This window comes from Crocodylus porosus, unplaced genomic scaffold, assembly GCF_001723895.1.
Source record: "Crocodylus porosus isolate Cpor-Errol unplaced genomic scaffold, CroPor_comp1, whole genome shotgun sequence".
Classification (NCBI taxonomy): domain Eukaryota; kingdom Metazoa; phylum Chordata; order Crocodylia; family Crocodylidae; genus Crocodylus; species Crocodylus porosus.
In genome coordinates this window covers 2115460-2136445 of record NW_017728914.1, presented here as the reverse complement: position 1 = coordinate 2136445, position 20986 = coordinate 2115460, and the positions used below count along the sequence as shown (strand labels likewise).

The 20986-nt window shown below is 47.5% G+C and overlaps 1 protein-coding gene across 1 annotated transcript in view; it reads right to left on the bottom strand.

Annotated features, from left to right (window-relative positions):
• SLC4A9 (solute carrier family 4 member 9) overlaps positions 1-20986 on the bottom strand; it is a 73302-nt gene that overhangs the window by 43962 nt on the left and 8354 nt on the right. The window contains exons 2-9 of the mRNA XM_019534794.1: positions 19114-19274; positions 16244-16393; positions 14800-14861; positions 9936-10093; positions 5745-5832; positions 5274-5428; positions 4639-4755; positions 3550-3724 (exon numbers count right to left, since the gene is read on the bottom strand). Of these exons, the coding sequence (XP_019390339.1) occupies positions 3550-3724; positions 4639-4755; positions 5274-5428; positions 5745-5832; positions 9936-10093; positions 14800-14861; positions 16244-16393; positions 19114-19274 (1066 nt within the window). The remainder of the gene's footprint in view (positions 1-3549; positions 3725-4638; positions 4756-5273; positions 5429-5744; positions 5833-9935; positions 10094-14799; positions 14862-16243; positions 16394-19113; positions 19275-20986) is intronic.

Here is a 20986-nt window from a genome sequence, read left to right as displayed (position 1 = left end):
GAGACAAGGCTCCACAGCACACATTGCTTCTGGCAGAGGACTGCCATAAGGGTCAATCTTAAATAGCAGTGTAGCTATCCCCCTAGTGCTAGTTCTGTCAGCCTGAATTGATTAGGAGCTAGTAGTTGGAAAAAGGCTTTGCTAGCAGGAGTGATGCCATTCTCTTTAAAAGTTCAGCCCACCACTGTTTAAGCTGCCTCTGCCTAAGACGTTTTTTCTCTGCGGCTATGAATCATTTTGTTAGGTTTAGCTACTGCTATAAGCAGAGGCTGAAGTTTCGCTGCTGCTGTGGGAGATGTCATCTCCTTTTTTTCCTGCCAAGACATGTTGGATGGCCAAAAACACACCAATTTTCAGCAGCAAAAGAGGGAGGTGACATCTTTGCCCCATAGCAGGGAACCTCTGGTCACTGTCCCTACACTGTGCTGCTTCCACCAACTATACCCTGTGCTGCCACCATTACTGTGCTCTGCTCTGCTCTTTTGACTGCTGGAGCTGGAGGCACTACAGGGAAGGTTCACGGTTGTGAGGGGGAGGGAAGAAGAGGACCAGGGCCAGGAAGATGAGCCCTTCCCCCAGCTCAATTCCAGAGCTCCCCCTTTTAGGAAGCGCCTAGGGCTTATGTCCTGCTCACTCACTTATTGTTACTACTGCCAACAAGTTCTAGTCACGCAAACAAAACATTAACAACTACCAAAATGTTACAACCAAGAGGCTGAGTAAATTCTATCTTTCTCTTCCTACATATGCCACCATTTCCTTATATGCCATCCCCCTGCTGCTGAGTTATTCTGCCAGAGAAAGGAGAAGCCAGTAACCCTAGGGCTTCATCTAGCACCCTTCACTACAAAGTGCTGATCAAGGTTTACTTATTTGGTCTCAGCTCCCAGAAGCTGTGGGTTCTCAGTTCCCATAAAATAGTTAAGCCAGGGCACAGATAACTAAAATGACCAGTTCAGGGCAGAGGTGTTTCTAGCAGGTTTTGTGCTCTGGACAAAACCTTGCTGGGAGGCAAAGGAATGTACAGCACTGAAGCGCAGTGGGTGGTCGGTTCTACCTGCCCCAAGGACTCAAAGTCCCTGACTGCTGCTGGCATAGGGTGGTCTGCCTAACCAGTGCAGAGCTGCTGCTGCAGCTCCATAGATTCCCTGGGAAGGTGCAACTTTGGTGCCCCACTAAATGGAGGCCCAGGGCTGGTAACCTACTTGCCCAGCCCAAATTATGCTATTGGGTCAGGGTCATGGAGGATTATTACCAGAGCCAGAACAAGGCAACAGGAGCATGCACAATGTTCTGCAGACAGACTAGTCCCTCTGTCACACCTCACTCTGAAGGGCCCATGAGCTTAGACTCTTTAGGCAGGAGGACCTGGCCAAGGCAAGTGAGTTCTCTGGGCAGTCATCTCTGTGCTAAATGTGAATTCTGCAGTGTCAGAGTAATGAACTGGGTTTGCATGTGTGTTGTTGCCCAAAGGGGTTCTAAGACACTTGCTCTGCTCCTAAGTAACTAGGAGAGGATTTAGCTCAGCTGGTAGAGGCTTGAGCCATGGTTCTAATTTAGGTTATAAAGGAGTGTAGAATTTATCTAAGAATTGTGGTGGTGTTATACTGGTGACATTAAAACCCAGCAGAGAAGCTCACAGTTGGTTGGATCCAGGGTACTGTTCAGCTGCTTTCAGGGACAAAACAAAACTCAGCCAGGAGTTTCAGTCATTCCAGGGAACCCTTTTCACTGAACCTTTCCCCTTCCATTCACATCTGTCTCCAACTGCACCTGCATACCACGCCCTTCCTGCAGGTAACAAGCCAGCATGCACTTATCTGTGCAGATTTGCCAGCTGGTTAATTTACAGCAGCTATTCTCAACAAGGGTGATGCAGCATCCTGGAGTGCCCTGAGATCCTTTCAAGGGTGCCATGGGGTGTCACGCAATGTTAGCACTGTTAGGTGTGCAGACATGATTCACAAGATAAATCCAGAGATTCAAATAGGAATTCATGTGTTAAAAACATTCTGACCTGTTGTTGTCATTCAGAGTTCTTTGCATCAGAAGAATTGCTCTGCTATTTTTCTGTAGTAAAAAATGAGTGAAAACTAAGAGCTAGCATCTTCTGAGGGACGTCTTGAGTCTAACAAGGTGTAGGACTGCCAACCCTCCTGAACTGGCCAGGAGTCTACTGGAATCAACATTGATCTCCCAGTGACTGTTGAAAGCAATCTGGGAGATTGATATTGTGAACGGGTTGAATGGTACAATTAATGATATTACATCATGTTGGGGAAAAAAATCTCCCAGAATAGCTTCAGCCAGATTTGGCAACCCTAATGAGGCATGCCTTGAATCTACAAAGGTTGAGAAACACTGGCTTAAAGGAATTGGCAGACTGACAGGTACTAGCAAGAGTGCCAGAGCCCCCTGCTGGTGTTTCTCCAGGCAATTTCAAGTTGAGTACAGTTTCTGTCTATTGTTCTGCCTGTTCATTAGCTACTTTATTCCAAAGCAACTTCTCTCAACCCATATGCCCCATACCATAGCTCAGTGAGGGCCAACCTTTTTTCAGGCATGCCACTAATTAGTCCCTTAGCCTCCCAGCGTGCCACTCTGATTCCCTTCCCCTGTCTGACCTGCTGCTCTTTCTGCTCCCTTCTCCATCTGCCTGTTGCCTCGCCTCTTGCCATTTGTCACACACAGAGGCTTCCCATGCCTCTTGTGTCATGTGTGGCACAGGTTGGCCATCCCTGCCATAGCCACTCCTCAGAGAGACAGAAATGCACTATGTGGTGTATCTGCATGCTGAGCAAACCAGTGTACAGGAATGAGACACTGTGGTTTAGTGGCTAAAATAAAAGACTGCAGGGAGTGTTAGGAGATATGAGATCTATCACTCTCTGTGCCACTGATTTGCTATGGGACTGTGGGCAAGAGCACTTACTTGCCTATACTTTATTTCCTCATCTCTAATATGAGACTCATGATATCCTTCTTTCTAAAGTGCTTTGAGCTCTCCAAATGATAAACTCCAGGGAACAGTTGCATATTTATATCAACTATCCATATGTATATCAGCTGTCTTGTTTTGTCTTGTCTTGTCTTGCAGATGGCCCCCAGCATCTCATGCATAGAGGAGAGTGAAAGTTATCCCTGTCCATGAATTGTTACAACCAGTTTTCTGGCCAAAGTGGTTGCATAGTAGGTACGTAATTGAAGGCATAAGCAGCAGCTGCAAGCTTGGCAGAAAGATGCACACAGCATGTGAGAACTAATGAGTGTGAGTTGGAAAACACTTGAGTTGTTTCCCCCAAATAATATTATGGAGAGACCTCAGTGTTAGCTTTGCTTTCTGATGCACCCTTCCTGACAACATACTCTTATATGCACCTTAAACATAACACCATTAACATTAGGGCAGCCAGCACTTGGTTTAGTTCTGATATATTCCACTTTTGACAAAATGTTCACCAGGGCAAGAAAGGTAATAAAGCAACTGCAGAGAGGAGAACATATTGCATGGCCTGCAGGAAGGAGTCTGAGTGTGAAGCTAACACAGACCTGCATGTTATCTGTAGCATCTCCCAGCATGCCACCAAAAGTAATTGCATTGGTAACAGTCGCCAGGTAGATATAGAGAATAGCTGAAAAGCACTGGATGTTCAGTGCATCATAGAAATCACTCCAGTACCAAGGGGCCTTTCTTCGGATGTCCTTTACCAGTCCTCCAAATAACCTGCAGGCCAACATGGAAATAGGGAAATTCAAGAGAGAGATTAATAATGAACCAATCCAATCAATCTACCCCATGGGAGCAAAGCTGTCTGCTTAGCCAAGCCTTATGTGAGAAAGCTCTGCAAAGAGAATGCAATAGCAGAGCCACCTCCTCTCCTGAAGCAACAAGGTCAAAGAAGCAACTGAACCTAATGCTTTTGTTCAGGCTGCTCTTATATGTTTGGTTATCTTTTTGGTGATAAAGATACCACCAAAAAGCCTTGTCTCTATTGGCCCAAAGTCAGTTTTAGCTCCCATATTACAGTGAAATCCCAACCAGCACTGTCAATATTATTTATTTATTATTTGTATTGTAGCAGGTCTTAGAAGCATCCATCAGAAACAATCCCCATATAGTGAGGCACTATGAAAGCATGAGACTGCCCCATACTAACTCATTCACAAAAACATGAAGTCCATATATACCTCACTGTATCTTCTCTGACTGTCCCTAGGAATCCAACCCAGGTCTTTTATTTGGCTGCATGGCACCCACTGAAAGATAAAATGTTAGGCCCAAAAATTTAATCTGGGTCTTAGGTGTGCCTTCACCTTGTGGTATGGAAATCCAGGCCAGGTTTCTCATGTGAGTACTACATGAGAGAGCCCCAAGCCCTGCTAACAGGAAGAAAAAACAGGTCAAGGAATGAACCTACATCTACTCTGTGCCAGGATGGGGCACTTTCTATGGGACTCCCATGTTCAAGACCAAACTGAGCATTGGTATAAATGGGCACTAATCCACTGACTAAATGGAACTGCACCTGCAGGTTCTGCTGAATTCACACAAGGGCTGAATCTGGCTGCCTGTCTGTGAAACAGATTTCTCTGGGGATGATTCTGGAGGAAAAAAACAACCCTTGGCTGGGTGCATACCTCCCTGTTCTCTTCAGCTCTTCACTGACATGCTGGTGCCCATGGGCATGTCTGTCCTCAGTGGCACATAGGTTCCCATTGCAGTGAGATTTCCATTCCCGTAAGTGCATAGATATCCTAAGACAAACACAAATGAATCCAGATGGACAGTTTCAGATCATAACCCTCTTCACAAACAAATCAAACACTGTTTCCTCTGGTGATTTTTACTACTGGATTCTTAACTTGACTGTTCTTTGGGAGTCTGAGTACAACTGCTCACCCTAGAGGCACTAAGTTGTCCCGCAGTAGCATGAATAAACCAGAAATGGAGACAATGCTGTAGTGCTTCTACCTTCACATGAAATGAAGGGTCCAGTTGCAAGGTAGTGGCCACACACAACACTTATTTTTTAAAAGAGGAATTAGCGACATCTCTCCCAAGAACACCCTGTTCTGAAGCTCATCTGAACTCATTGGGCCAGAATCAGTAGGGGTGACTTTAATCTCCCAGTCTCCAAGAGCCACTGACTAGCACTAGCTGATCTGGTCTGGATCTAAATGCCTAGTGCTGAACTTTACTTTGTGCGTTGGGCCTACCTCTGATCTTTAGAAAAAAAGACCCAGTTGCTTGCTGGGTCCTCATCCCTTGGTACCTTTTATGTGGAGAGGGCAGGCATTTTGGTGGAGGGATTCGGATGGTTGGGTCCCATTTGCCTGGAGGCAACACTGTCAGCTCATCCAGAAACTCATCAATTCCTGCAATGAGGTCTTCTCTGTCCTGAGCCCAATGAGCAACTCGCTGGAAGAGCTGGAAGGAAATGCATTTATATCATCAAATTCATCCTAAGTGCACCAGCCCTCCACAGGTATAAGCAGAGGAACTGCTAGGGCATGACTTTTGTCCTGCTTCTATTATTGAGGTGACCTGAAGTAAGGACTTTTATAACCCAGCATGTCCTGCATGCTCAGCCAGCTTTTGGCAGTGCTAGCAGGGTAGTGAGAGCACCCTTTGCCTCCCATTAGCATTTTCTAGCTTACCTCACACACAGGAAACAAAGGGCTAATGCTGAAACCTCATACAACTTCTAGATACATACAGCACTTTTCCCGACATATGGACTCACCTCATCTGTGAGTAATGTGGCCATGGCCCTTCCAATCTCATGGTAAGCTTTCACTTTGGCTCTGGGGCCCAGGAGGATGAAAAGGAACCTAGAGGGAGCAAAGAAACAACACAGATTTCCAGAGTAACTACTTCTTTCCTTTTCAGAGGTCTTCCTACAGGCAGGACTCAGTGTTTCAGAGACTGAGGCATTCTCTGAGGTGGTCTTGGGATGCTGTTGAAAAAGAACATGGTCCCCCAGGCTGTGGAAGGTGGTTTATGAAGGCTTTGTCAGATTGAAGTACATGTATTACCATTACCTATCTTCTGAACTCTGCAGTGACTAGTGAACTAGTGTTTCAAAGGTGAACAGTGCTGGTGTAAAATAGTGTTGGGCTATCCTTAGCAATAGTGTATCTTGGGGTGGGCAACTGGGACATCAGCCCCAGGTACCAGCTTAGGAGAGGTACCAGAATTGGCCGCCACCCCCAACGAGTCCATGTCCCTGGAAAAAGAGCAGCCCAATGGCATTGCTTTTGAAGTAGCAACCGGATGCCTGGACAAAGCTCTGCTGCTGCAGGAGCGATAACCAGGGTGAGCGGACCATGCTGTGGTTGTCACTGCAGCAGCCAGGGACTGCTTTTGAGTCCCCAGCATAGGTAACAGTCCCGCACCCACCCTTGGTCTTGGAACCCCCACTCTTCCAGTGCACAGCAGTGACTCCTCACCTGCTACCCTCCCCCTCCACCCCCAGCTCTCTTGCCAGGTTTACCTAGAGCACAAACACTGCCCATTATGCCTCTGTTTCTTAGAATCAACTATGGTAAACTGCTATAGAATTCAGTGGGAGTAGTAAGGCATTGACTGTAGCAGCAGCATAGTTAGACTAATGGTGAGGGCTTTGGAAAATCCAGTCAGTAAATATGAAGCCCTTGTGGAGTCCATCAAGGCAGCTGGAAGGAAGGAGGAATCAAGGGATGAGAGGGCTATCTGTCTAAGGAAAGTGGTGATATTGAGATCCCATACAGTTCACAAGACAGTTTGGTTTGTTTTGTGTAGAAGCCGCAGCCCCAGCAGCACAGGGCTTAGTTCTATAAAACAAAATTTTTTTTTTTAAATCAGGCTCTTCCTGTTTCCAGCTCACTGCTTACACAACACAACCAAAGCTGCCAAGTCTTCAGAAATCATCTGCAAAATGTTTGCTACCACAGAGTCAGCTAGTGCTTGAGAAGCTTCACTACTGAGACCCATCTAGTTTAGCCCCTTGTGGGCCAGTGCAGGATTTTCCCCTGGTTTTCACTCTCCAGGGCCCCATGTGGCCCCTGTTATTCCATTCTGGCAACAAGTGGGAAATTGTGACCTACTTTGTATGTGTCCTATCTGTTGCTTCTACCAAGTGTAGATTATTAGGAGAGACTGACAGAACAGGGTCAGCATTTTAGGTGGGGCCCTGAAGCTCACCTGAGTTGAGATTGAGAAATATGATTGAGAGACCCTGTACTACCTGGAAGTTGTTTATGTGGCTCCTGGTGCTGGTAGAATTTAGAAGTCCCATAGGGGACCATGAATATGCGACACCAACACCAGAGCAGCTCCCAGCAAACTTATCCTTTAATAGGAAGATAGATTTGCATGACAGGGACACACAAATTGGGATAAAGTGACATTGATCTCATTTGACTTTCTTGGATTTGCATGGGGCAGGCACTGCAACAGCAGAAATGCCACTGGATACATATGACCATGTCTCCTTCAGTCAGCCACTTTCAAGACTGGCGACTGTAACAGGAAGCCATTCTCCAGCCCCTGTTATGAGCAGGACCCCAAGTGCAACCAGGGTCATTGGCTGACTGCTGCCGGCGAGTCCATCTGGGAATAACCTTTCAAGTGCCAGTGGGCCCCAGCTGCAGGCAGCCATATGCCTTGGGAGCTGTGGTTGATTGGCCCCTGGGAGGCCTGGCAGGCCCAAAGAAGAGAGGGCCAAATCATAACACCTCTGGAGAGGGGAGTGCATGGTCTCCCAGAGGACAGTGGTACATTTCTGTGCAGAGGCACAGAGAGAGTCCAGGAGCACAACGAACCTGAGTCCCAGCCTGAGGACAAGCCTTTGGCAGTTGGAGCAGAAGCCAGTGAAGAGTAACCAGTGGAGAAGTGTCAGCCACTCAGCCCACCCATGCTGGGACTCGGACATGAAGTAAGCCTCTCTGCGCAGGGAGTGGCTGTGAAGCCTGTCTGGGAGTCAGTTTATTGAGCTGACAGGCTGGCGATGGTGGGACTGACTGAAGGGTATCACTAAAGAAGGCTCACTGATTTGATAAGTTCGAGGGCAGTGAATATGTGACTGAGGAGGCATAAATGAGAATTAATCAATTGATGAAAAATCCATCAATCAAGGAAGTACAAGGACTTAGTGATTGATGCTGGAATCTCAGAGTGAGTAGCCATAAATAAGGACCCTTTGGTCTAGAGTGTGCATATAAATTAAGGGGGCGTAAATAAGGATTAACTGAGCCCTGAGGAATTTGTGACTTGGAAAGGTCTAAATAAGTGGTGGGAAACTGGGTGAGCCAGCGGTCAAAATACTTGGGCATACTTGAAAGATCATAGGTCCAGCCCAGCAGGTGGGGTAAGGACAGGGTGTAGGGGAGGTGGATCCCTGTGAAAACCATGTACTCCCTGTTAAGACAGCTCTGTTTTCCCTTTTTGCAACACTCAGCTTCTCCTCTATAGCAGGGCACGAAGTGCCTGCTACTGACAGCAGTAATATGGGCTCAGCTGCCACTCACCAGGGCAGCACAGGTGTGGGTTGCTGAGACAACCAGTTGGGTCAGCTGACCAGAAGGGGGCAGGGTCTGGCCTATATAAACAGCCTAGGCTGAGACCAGGGTCAGTTCCCCTCTGGCAGCAAAGGAAGGTGGAGCTCTGCTGGAGCAAGCAGGGCAGGCATAGCAGAGAAGCCTAATGGCCTGAGCAGGGTCTGCATGAGGATACTGGGTGGAGGAAAACCTAGTAGGGATATATATGAAGGTTAGCCAGGCGGCTTGGAATTTATGTTGGAACACAGGAGTGGTAGTTTTCTGTTTTGTTGTTGTGTTACACCGGAGGACCGGGTGAGGCTGTAGGGGTTGGAGGAGGCCTCATAGGAGCTCCCCAGTAGTGTGAGGGTTCCTGGCGCTGGAGAGGGCGCTGCATTTTGGGGTGTCCCAACCCTGGTCCCAGTGTGGGCAGTATCGGGAGGAGCCCAGTGTGGATGCAAGCAAGAAGCCCCAGTGGGGCGCAGGACCCAAGAAGGGGGTCTGGGGGCCAGGCACGGCTACGGCCACCTGAGCCTCGATTGCGGGGATCGCGAGGCAAGGCCCCAGTGCCAGCTGCGAGAGCTGTGAGGAGACAGGCCCCAGTGCGGGCTGCAAGAGTGCGGGAGACAGGCCCTGGTGGGGGCAGGAGCTGCAGGAGAAGCCAGGCGGTGCCCGTGAGGGCACAGGCAGGCATGGAGACGAGTCCGGGGACCTGTGAGGGCACGGGTGACTGTGGGACTCACGTGCAGCCCCAGAGGTTGGAGTGCACCAGGCAACTAGACAGAGCCAAGATACATCAAGGCACCGTGCCAAGGAGGGTTAGAAAGGCAGCCTGCCTTTAACATGTCACCATCAAAGACGTGGCGGGCAAAATAGCGAGGGTGCATTAAACCTGATTTGGCACGGTAGGTAGGGGCGCCAGGGGAGTTCACAGCACCCCTAGGTCGCATCCTGCCACACCCTCTATTTGTTTTACATCAAGGTGTGGCAGGAGAGCACAAAGGAAGCAGGTAACAGCTCTCAGGAACAGTTATAGGACATGTCACACCCACTGACAGAGACCCACTTCTGGGTGGGGAAATAAGTCAGTAGTGAGGAGAATAGTGAGGTTCTCCTCAGTGTGTCTCTTACCAAGTGATACCCACAAGATCAGTTCCTAAGTAGATGTCATGATAAGCTACATTAAGAAAGAACATCTCCCTAGGGAATTCAGTGGAGGCTTTATGCTTGGTTTTCTCAAAGATTTACACTTAATTCTCAGCAAGTAAAATTCTAATTTATATTACCAATCCTGAACCTCAGTTCTGTGCTCCAAACCATGGACATGGCTGTGTGATATGCAGAGGAATTGAAGAGATAGGAAGGAAAAAGAAAAGGCCCAAGAATCTCTACAGAGATGTTCTCTGTCTGAGTGTTACCTGCTTGGGAAAGCTACCTCAGTCAAGGCCCCAAGTCCCACTGCCTCCTTCAGTCGGATGAAGGCAATAAATGGCTTATCTAGAAAGTTGACTTCTCCAGCAAGAATGTTCGACACTTCAGCCCCAGCTGGGATCTTCCTCCTGAATGGATTTTTTAGCTGAAATGAAACGAAATTTATTAGTCCAGCTGTCCAGAAAGCAGCAAACAAAATAATCTGTGTTATAGGAGCCTCTACCCCATTATGGAGGAAGAGGGGATAAGGGACATAATCCCTTCAAGATAAACTGTTTTACATGGAACCTGAAAGAGACAGGCCTAGGAAGCATATAAATCCAGCCCTGCAGCTAAGAGGGTCAATTTGATCCAGGCAAGAAAACTGATAGGAGCTCTGTTGGAGACTGAAAAAGAAACTGTGAGCAGGCCTGTTATGGACTGTAACTGGGATCAATCAGCAGGAATGGAGCAAGGCCCTGAAACAAAGGCACTCTGTTTTGAGGACTGATTTGGTATTGTTTGGGGACTGTTTATATTTGGTTTATACCTGGGACCATTATTGTACTTAAACAGAATTTCTGGCAAAGAAGATGCCAGAAACAGCAGGCAAGGTCCTGGTTTAACATTAATTGATATATCAGCCTAATACAAGAGATTATGTGAGGGCATTAACTTTGTTGGATTATTTGGCAAGCTAGCAAGCCCAGGGAACAGGGCAGTGCTATTGATCAGTTCATCTAGAGGTGCCCCATGATGATTAGAGCAGAGAGCGGCATCTAGTGTTGCTCTGGATTAATTGAGGACTGCCTCCCAAATTGCTTAAGATCAAAGTATTACAGGCAACCCCAGGAATAGCATACAGGAAGGCTGTAGCCCTGCAGGTCACAAATGGCTGTCAAAGGGCACCACTTGTGGGTTAAACCTCCATGATCTGTTACGAGCTGTGTGAACACGAGGCAGTTACAGTTGTGAACATAATTTCAAGGTCAGTTAGGACTAAATCCTATTTTGCTTTTATACAGTTAAGTGCCATTTCCCTAGCCATGTAAGTGGCCATCATATTTCTGCAGCATGTTTCTGCATTTTACATCTAACAGTCATTGGATGAAATGGATAAACAGCAGTGGGATGGTTTTTGCTCTGGGGGGCAGAGCCAGGGAAGCAGAATCTAAAGTTTGCATAAGCACTGAAGATGGCTCTTCTATGGCTACATAAGTGACACTTAGACATGCAGAGGTGAAATGGTATTTGGCTCTTAGTGTTGATGAAGGGTATCTGACTGGCTGAGCTCTTGGGCTAGGGACAAACATTACACATACACTGATTTAAGTGATGAGAAACTGGTTTAAACCTGTACCAGAACAGATATTCAGTGCACATAAACCAGTTTGAGAATGGCTAAAACTGGTTTGAGATAAACCTGCTTGAATGTAGTATCAGACTTAACTGATTTGGCTCAAACCAGTTTATGCAATATCTGTCCCAGCCCCCTTGCTGGTTTAAGGTAAACCAGACACCCCCAGAATCCCAGCATGCTCTCTGGGCTGGGCAGGACAGGGCTCTCTGCTCCATAGCAGGGTTGGTCCCTCCCCTTTGCTCCTTGGCTGGAGCTCCAGACTTGCAGGCTGCTTCCTCCCTCCCATTATAGTTCCTGCTAAGCAGGAGTTTCCCACTCCCTTCTGCCTTGCTGAGGAGGTGTTTGTGTATTAGCTAGCAGACCATGTGCTGGCTACAGTCCCTGCTGAATCAACAGGCAGAATCAACAAGTAGCTGGTAATGTCCCTCTGTTGTTTTCTTAATTGGGTTATAAACACTGTTATCAATTCCCTGCTGGGCTAATCAGAGCTCCTGCCAGAGCCTGACCACACACCCCTTAGCCCCATGCTGTGGAAGGAAGGGAGGGCTGCTCTAGCACTCCCTGGCTTCTAGCCTGAGCCACTGCAGGCATGTGCCTGCATTTCTGGGATGTCTGTTCAGTTACAAAACTGATTTAGCCTAGCCAGGTTAGACTAACCTGCAAATATTGAATCAGTTCAAGCTCAGGCTTTTTGAATGTCTGTCCCTAGTCTTGGAGGCTACGCTCTTTAAGTTACTCATGGGGTATGTCTACATACAACATTATGTCACCGTATCAATGCACTATGGGGATCTACATGTGACCAGCAGCTACTTCGTGGTAGCTAAAAGCTTTCCCTCTATTTGGGGTACTTCCCCATTATAGTGCACTGCTATGGCAGAGTAGCTACTAAAAATAATCATGTGCTGTACTTATGGCACAGTAGGGGCTGTTACTGCACTGTACTTCCTTAGTACTTCCTTTTGGCGCATTAACAACATCGCCATAATGGCGTGTAGATGCACCCATTGAGTATTTCAGCATGGGCAGCAATGGTTAAGCCCTTCTCACACTACTCCATCAAGAGACTTCAAATCTAGGCTGAAAAAAAACACACTTAAGGATAAAGTGAATTCAGTCTTCTCATGCCATTGGGTCTTTGGTTTCTCCACATAGATTCCAGCTAGGACAAGCTGAAATGGATTTTTTGGGGGATGTCGGATGTTTTTGGGGGGATGTTTCTCCATTAGAAACATTTTCGGGCGGGATGTTTCTCCATTAGAAATCAGCAGTACCATAATTAAGGTGGGGTGACTGAGGCAGCAGCACTAGGCACTGATTTGTTGCGGTGTGGAAGAAGCATCAGAAAAATAAGCGTTGCTACCATGACAGTACAGTCAGGCTGGCAGCATGGCAACAGCTGAAAGTTGTTCCTGTCTCAGTGTTGCCACTGCCCTGAGTGCCCAGCTGCCCTGTTATGCCTCTGGGGATCAGAATTAAACCCATCAACTCCTTTTGAGTAAGCCACCAAACAGCCATTATCATAACTGCAACAATTGCCAGATTACCTGAGCCAATTGCTGGAAGATGTAAACATCTATATCCACAAATCTGTTAGACACACTTTTGCTTTATAACAGGGGTGTCAAATATATGGCCCTCAAGTGGGATCCAGCTAGCAAAGTCCCATCATCTGGCCCCTGGTGCAGCCCTTGGGTCTTAATTTCGCCCACACACAACATTCAGCACAAGCCGGACCAGCCTCTTTTCCAGGGCCCAGAATGTGAGCTGCACATAGCACCCACCCTGGCTGGTTTGGGGGACACACCACATGCAGCATCCACTCTGGGACCAGTGCTGCACACAACATCTAGACAGGGCCAGTCCAGGAGCCCCCTGCTGCATGCTGGATCCAGCACCTGTGGCACCAAGTCCAGGACACAAATCACCCTCTCTAGGCACCACAGACACTGGATCCAGCATGTAGGGGAATTTTTTATTATAACTTTCTAAAGAAAAGAGGTTCTGTTGTGGATTTTAAAATGTATTTATTGTTGAAAAATCAATGATTTTAAGCCTTAAAGATTTGGCTTTTTGGCTCAGAACAGAACTAGTCAAATTGGATATAACATTGTACTATCTCACAGGATATGTAATCTCATTGCCTCATAAGCCCATTCTCTTCTATGGGCTAAGCACCCATAAGTGACTAGTGCCTCCTGATTCGGGGAGGCACTTGCCCTTCCCCCCCAGCAGCCAGTCAGCAACCGGTGGGGGTAGGAATCCTGTGCACCCACTATGCATAGCCACTGTAAGCACCCCAGCAAGACTTCTCTCATTTTACCCTGCAGCCATGGGACTCACAACCAGGAATCCTGGTTTTTTCTGTTTAAAAAAATCCATAATTCTCCGATTAAAAATCTGATTAAAATATATATATGTAGGTATCAGCTGAACACAATATTTACTTGATACATTTACAATTTTAAAGCAATTTAGAAGCCTACCAGTGCCTCAGTCATTATTATAAAATAAATTCTAAATACCTATATAGGCATTTGATTTTGTTTTTTTATCATGGAAAATCAAAGCTCCCCTGTCCCCTTCACTCACCAGAATGTGGGTCCAACTTCAGCTAAGCCCTCCCTGCTTTGTGGTGCTGAGCAGCCCTGGTATGCCAATGCTCTGCCCCTTCCCAAGCTGTTACCCCTCACTCCCAAGCCAAAGCCTCCCCAAACCGTGCCATTCTCCCTCACTACCAAACTGCAGCCCCCTGAGCCTGCTGGTGCTCCTCACTTCCAACCCACAGCCCCTGGCACCCTCCAGCCCTAATGGAAAGGGCCCCCAGCCTGAGCTCTGCCTAAGCAGAGCATGCTCTCTCTCCCCTCCCCCACCCACCATGGGCAGCTCAGCCAGACAGGAGTTTAGCAGAGTCCACGTAGGATGGAGGAAGATGCAGACAGCTCATTGTGGGGCTCAGAGCTCCCTGCCCTGATACCCGCCGCTTGGGAGCCTCTGCAACCCAGCAGGTGGGACCCAGTATGGTAGGGTGGAACAGGGCAAGGAGGCCTTGTGCTGCCACCACCAGGAGCCCCGTGCCAGCTGCACCGCCAAGGTGAGATGCCCCCTGCCTGGCTGGCAGCAGCAGGGGGCACTATTCTGCACTGTTGCTGCTGTCACTGCCCCTGCTGCTGCCAGGTGGGCAGGGGGCACCTTGCCATGGTGGTGCAGCTGGTACAGGGCTCCCAGTGGTGGCAACAGCGAGCTTCCCCACCCTGCTCTGCCCTTCCATGGCAGGTCCCGCTCACAGGACCATGGCAGCTCCCAGGAGGAGGGCAGCAGGGTAGGGAGTCCCAAGCCCACAGTGGGCAGCTCATGACCTCCCCTGCCCCATGCACAAATCACACGCTTCCCTCCCTAGGAGTACACACAGTGGCTTGACACACAAGTAAGTTTTTTAGGGAACAAACCTACACATTTCATCCAGCTATACTAATAACTTAATATTTTCTGTCCAGCTTTGCCTTCTTTACCTGTTCTTTAAGGGGTGTTTCTGAGACATCAGTTCCTGGATTTGTCAAGTTACTAGCTTTTCCTACAAGGAAAAGGGAGAAAACATTTAAAACAGGAAGTACAAAGGAACATACAATACAACTTTAAAGGGAACACAAAGCAATATCATTAAAGCCTAGTTGTTCATTGGTTAGATTTGTTCCTACAGGCAAGACCTCGAGAAGGAAAGTGTCTATAGCTTTTTACTTTTAAAACAGCATGTGCATTTAGTGCTTATAGCAGGGGCGGGCAATTATTTTGGGCAGAGAGCTGCTTAGTGAGTTTTGGCAAGCAATCGAGGGCCACATGACAGGCAGCCCAGGGTAGATTAATATCAATTTTCTAAATTTTTTAGTGGCCCTGCAGGCCAGATAGAATGGCATGGCAGGCCGCATCCAGCCCGTGGGCCACATTTTGCCTACCCCTGGCTTATAGAGATGAGAGAGTAATAGCACTTACTTCAGTCAGATACTGTGCAGGCAGGTGCTGTATAATAGTGCCTGTGAGGCTCTGCCAATGTCCTGGAATCCTGACCTGTTGCACCTCTGTGGGTAAGTCTACATGAGATGCTCTACTATTAGACTAATCTAATGAGCAGTAAAGCCTCGTCTACACATGCACAGCAATTACTGCTCATAAAAATAGTATAATATGCCATTTGCTAGTACCAATATATACAAGTACTAGATAAATGATGTATTAAGTAATGCGCTGAAGTGTACATGTAGACACTGACTGGGATGCTGACCAGTCATGATCTCCACGTGACTGGGAGGGATCTGCCCAAAGAGCAGGGACAGCCACCTCTTCCATGTGGGTGGGAGGCAGCTGCTCCCAGAGCTGGGACAGCTCCCCTTGCACTGCGGAGATTGAGACCGGCCCATGTCTACTGCCAGCCCTGCAAATTTGGTCCCAATGGGTGCAAGTTGAGATGGGTGCCCAGGAACACATTAATTGCACATGTAGACACATCCTGCATCTCCTATCCTGGGGCATCCATTAAGTTCTACCAATGCTCCTCACCCTAGGTCATTCCAGTCCTAAAACCACTGCTGTGCTCTGTGAATCAACCCTAACCTTGCCCTGCAGCCTCACCCTTCCAGTTCTGGTCCCCTACTTGGCTGTGCCAGTGCTCCTGGCCCTCACTTTCAGCATCCATGATCTTTTAATCTTAAGACACTAAAATAAAGTCTGCCAAAATGCTTAATTGTGGCAAATTAAGCATGTACCAAACCATGGCATTAACTGTGCTAGAATGTCTGTCAGACACTGTCTGGCAGCCTGCTCTCAAGTCAGGACCTGGTCCCTAAGTTTCCATTCATTAATTTTTAAAAGATTCATACTAACAGATTTTTTCTAAGCTTAGGGTCCTGTTCTGTTTCAATTTAGAGCTAGTGACATAGCTTCAAGGATTTGAGCCCCTACCTCTGCAGGAGGCAACAGTGAGTTCAGCCACTGTCCTCAGCTCAGACTTTGTGGTGTGGTGCTGGGGTCTGCGGAGCAGCACGTGTGTAAGCTTCTTCCTCAGCTCTGGTCTCAGGGTGTGCTCTTCAGTCTGAACAGCAATCACCTGTTCTTAAATGCAAAATGATGACATCAGCGATTTTAAGTGGCAGATACTTTTTCCCCCCCTTCTCAAAGTACATTCATTCAACTATATGGATTTCCTGGGTATTGGTGCTCCTCTGGTGTAGCTTTGAAGCGAGTCAGTTCCATGGTCATAAATTGATGAAAGTGATAAAATTCTGCAACCAAGATTAGTAGAAGAAATACAACACTGGCAGTAGGGGAAATATGGAGATGTTTGGATGTTGAAGTTCAACAGACAGAATTCTAACCCCAGACTAATTTCCAGAGTCAAGGAGTGGACCTCCTGAACACAGCTCTCATTTGGGCTGGTGCTTGGGTGGTTAGTTCTATAGTCTGCAGTCTGGTAGAAGGTAGGGCAGGGTGGCACCTTAGAAATTAACTGGTTCAGAAAGGCATGAACTTTTGTAGGCAATAGTGTACATTGTATAGGAAACCAAAAAACAACTGATCATTACAGCTACCCCCATACCACTAGCTTTCATCCTATGCACTCTACTGGATCCATCGTTTACAGCTAAGCTCTAAGTATCAACCGAATCTGCTCTGATCCCATTGACCAAGTTTCATACCTTAGGAATCTGGAGCAGGCCTTTCTGCACTTACAGTATAAACCCAAAATTGTAGCCCCTTGAATCAACACAGCCAGGCTCAGACTTTGCTTTGACTTGCTACAATACCAACCCTGTGACAAGGACAACAGAATCCCTCTGGCTGTCATCTACGGCGGTGTTTCTCAAGCCATGGTATGTGCACCCCTGGGGGTATGTGAGACACAGGCAAGGGGTACATGGGTGCTGCATTTTGGTTTTGGCCAAGCCCCACCAACCAGAAGGTTGGAGGCATTTTTGCCTGCTCAAGCTGGAAGTTCTGGCCACTGCCCCTCCCACCATGTCCAGTTCGCCAGGGTTTTCACTCCCCAGCGTCAGTGTGCTGGGGGATAGGGAGGGAGGCCCCAGGCTGCTTTGCCCTGGGCCGCGGTGGAAAAAGTGGTACTCAGCTCGTGGCAGTGAAACCAGAAGTGCCATGGTGGGACTTCCGGTTTTGCTTCTGCCACGTCAATCGGCAGGGGGTACGTAAGATACCAAAGGTTGAGAACCACTTATCTACAGCTCCCAGTTTCAATACCTGGAACACATCATTGATGACCTCCCATCCCTCCTGAAAAATGATCATCCTCCCAAGGTAGCCATAGGGGGACAAGCCTCCCAACCTCAAATGATGCCTCTCCAGCAACAGATTACTTAGCTCCAGTTAGCTGTGCCCCCTTATCAACACAGGCCAAATTATCACTGGAAAAAACTGCATGAAATGTAGCATCAAAGGTTTGTTCATCTCCTCTACTGACATTATATATGCCATTATCTACTTACAGTGGCCCTTTACTGTTACATTGACCAGATGAGGCAATCCCTATGTAAAAGAATGAATGGCCACTGCCTTGGCATCAACTCCAAAAACTCACAGAAGTCCATGGCAGAATGCTTAAACCACCCTGGACATTCCATCACTAGCTTCAGAGTAGCCATCCTTAAACAAAAGCTTTAAAAAACAACTTGAACATGAAATTGCAGGACAAGAAATCATCCACAGACTGGATAGTGTTCTCAACATATTCTCAACAAAGAATGGTTTCTTATTCCATTACCTGGACTAGCTTTTAACTCCAGCTGTGTATTTCTATATGACTTTATGTGTTAATTGCTGCCTTTTTATCTCTATTGACCTTTTCAACTCACCTTTTGTTTTTATCAGCAGTGCCTTCTCCCCCCTCCCCTTTCCTTTGTATTTAGATTTCTTATACTAAAAAGCCTTTCTTTCTTCAAATCTGTTCATAGCATCTGATGAAGCAGGCTGTCACATATGAAGGCTTATGCCTCTCGGAACCAACCAGCATCGAAGATGCCACCCTGACTTATCTTCTACCTGGTGTGGGTAGTGATGCAGAGTCTATCTAACAATGTGCAATGTAGATAGCTTACAGTCCTGCCTCAATTGGCACCTTAGTTCTAATCTTCTTTCCTATGGAGCCCTAATAAAGATACCACAAAGACCCAGGCCTTTACATTATCCTTAGTCCACACCCAGAGCTTCCATTCAAGTCAATGGACTTATCAAAGCTAGAGATGGAAGAGACCTACTGATTACTAAGAAAATCGCACTGTCATAGTAGGAAAAACATCTAGTAATTTGGATAGTGAAATGATGCTACATTTTTAGTGTAATCCTGAGGACCTCTCCCAGATTCTCAGCCAGGACTTTGGAACAACTGGAGAAGTGATGTTTCCAAAATACCTTATACCAGATTTTACACTCAGCCCTATGGACAAGACTTTAAAGTCATGACAGAAAATGCACTTACGGTTATGGCTCTACTTCACAACACCCTAGATGGAACTCAAGTCCCTGCTCTGCTGCAGAATCCAGATGTGACCTTAACACAAGGCTTCCTTTGTCTGTTTAGTCCATTTAAACAGAAAGCTTGCAGGACTGGGTTTTACAATGTGTCTGCACACTGCCTAGCACAATGAGGCTCTGGGCTCACTTGGGACCTTGAGGTTCTATTGCTGTCTCAATAATAAAGTCCAATATGTATGTACCTTGCTATCAAATGTCAATGCTTTTATTTAAGGAGCTCCTAGTAACCCAACACATAGCCCAAGATGGCTGCATCCCAGAGAAGTGATTTCTCCACAGTTTCTACATACCAACTATTTGCTTAAAGCTGTGAGCATCTAAATCCAGGAGGACAGTCCCTTTCTTTATGCATGTTCTTAGTTCAAACAGACTGTGTAAGGAAAGGGTTGTGACATGAGGTTTGCTCCACTTCTTGCCCCCATCTTCCACTTTCTCCTCAAACTTAATCCATCTGCAAAAAGGGAAAGAAAGAAGGACATCATCAGAACCCCCAATGTTCAGAACTGACGGAAGTGCCCAAGGCTGAAGCAATATGTGGGTTCCAGAGGGGTACAGAAATTGCTGCCTCCCAGTGTGGGAAGCCACATAACTCACTGAGCAAATGTCTCTGTCAGGGAAAAGTGAGCCAAGAAGATGCACTGCAGTTCATAAGCCCCATTTTCACAAACCTGTCAGAAATAAAGTTGCCTAAAAAGTGAATTATTTCCCAAGGTCAGTAAATGATGTAGATACTGCATCTTTAGGGGTTGCTGCAGAGACAAAATAGAGCAGTGATTAAAATATCAAATGCTGATACTCTTGGGTGTGTCTTTCATATGACAGGATAACTCACAGAATTGACAACGGGATACAGACTCAGTAAGAGTATCAGTAGGGAAAACAAAGACTGGCTGAGCATTGGTGACTCAATCAGCATCTCACACTTGAAGATAAGAGTCTCCAAATTAGAGTGAAGATGAGCTTGAAGTGGATGTAACTATGCCACTGGTTCTGCTATACCTGATCAGCAGGTAGAGACTCTCAGTGTAGCAGACTTACCTTTTAAGCTCTGGATGAGTCCTGGGCTTGAGATTCTGCAATTTCGATTGGTGGAGACCATTCACCAATCAGAAGCAAGCCAGGATAAGCAAGGCCACGCCCTTTCCCCAAAGGGAGGGGGCAAGGAGCAGTTTGGATCTGATGAGACTGCCCTGCCAGGTCCGGGGAACTTTGGGGATGGAGCCCCTGAAGCTATAAAAGGAGAGCATGCTCAGCAATCTGGGAGGAGAGAGATGCAGGGGATGGCAAGGAGAGAGGAGGTATGGAGATGACAGTCCTCGGGACCCAGCCTGAGCCTCGATGGTGCACAGATTGGTGCATGGTGCTCAGGCTCTACGAGCTGCTTGAGGTGGCTTGAACCTGTGAACCCAGCAAGGGGCTGAATAGGTGGTACATGGATAGGCACACAGAGAGGTGGTCTTGGGAGCAACTCGAGGCTGCTTGGGCCCTACACGGTGTGCAGGTCAGCGCAAGGAGAGTCAGCCCTGGGAGCAGCTCAAGGCTGCTCAAGTTAGCCTTGGCTCTAAGCTAAGTAACCGGAGCCCCGCAGCATGGCTCTGCTTTAAACCAAAAGAGCCCTGGTGCCCAGAGCAGGGCCTGGAAAAGAGAAGGACTCCTGGTGTGAGGCTGGGGAACCGGAGCCAGTAAGGGCTTGGCTCCCATGGGAGTACCCAGGGTACGTAGTGCAGGGCACCAGGCCATCAAGAGGAGCCAGAGGCACCGCCAGAGAGAGGTCCTTGCAGGACTGGCCACCAGGAGATGAGCCTTGGCTGCTTCAGAGTGGGAGTGGGAGTTGCTGGGGAAGTCGGTCCTTCAGGGGCGGTGGGCTTGGGAGAGGAGGGTCTGCCACCTCCATTGTGGGAGGGGTGTGTCCACATCCCAGGGCCCTAAAGGGGAGGGGCTCCAGGAAACTCCCCGTGAGGTGCTGAGTGCACCTGCTTATTTTGTGATTGTTGTTTTTTCGTACTGTAGAGGTTAATATAGTTATGGGTATTTCTTAAGGAAGTTTATGGGGGTTCATCTGTCTTCATTGCCTATGTGTGTTTATTGCCTATTATCAGAACATACTTCTATTGTTGCCTGTGTAATGTCTATGGTATTGCTACCTCAATTTACCTGGGTTAT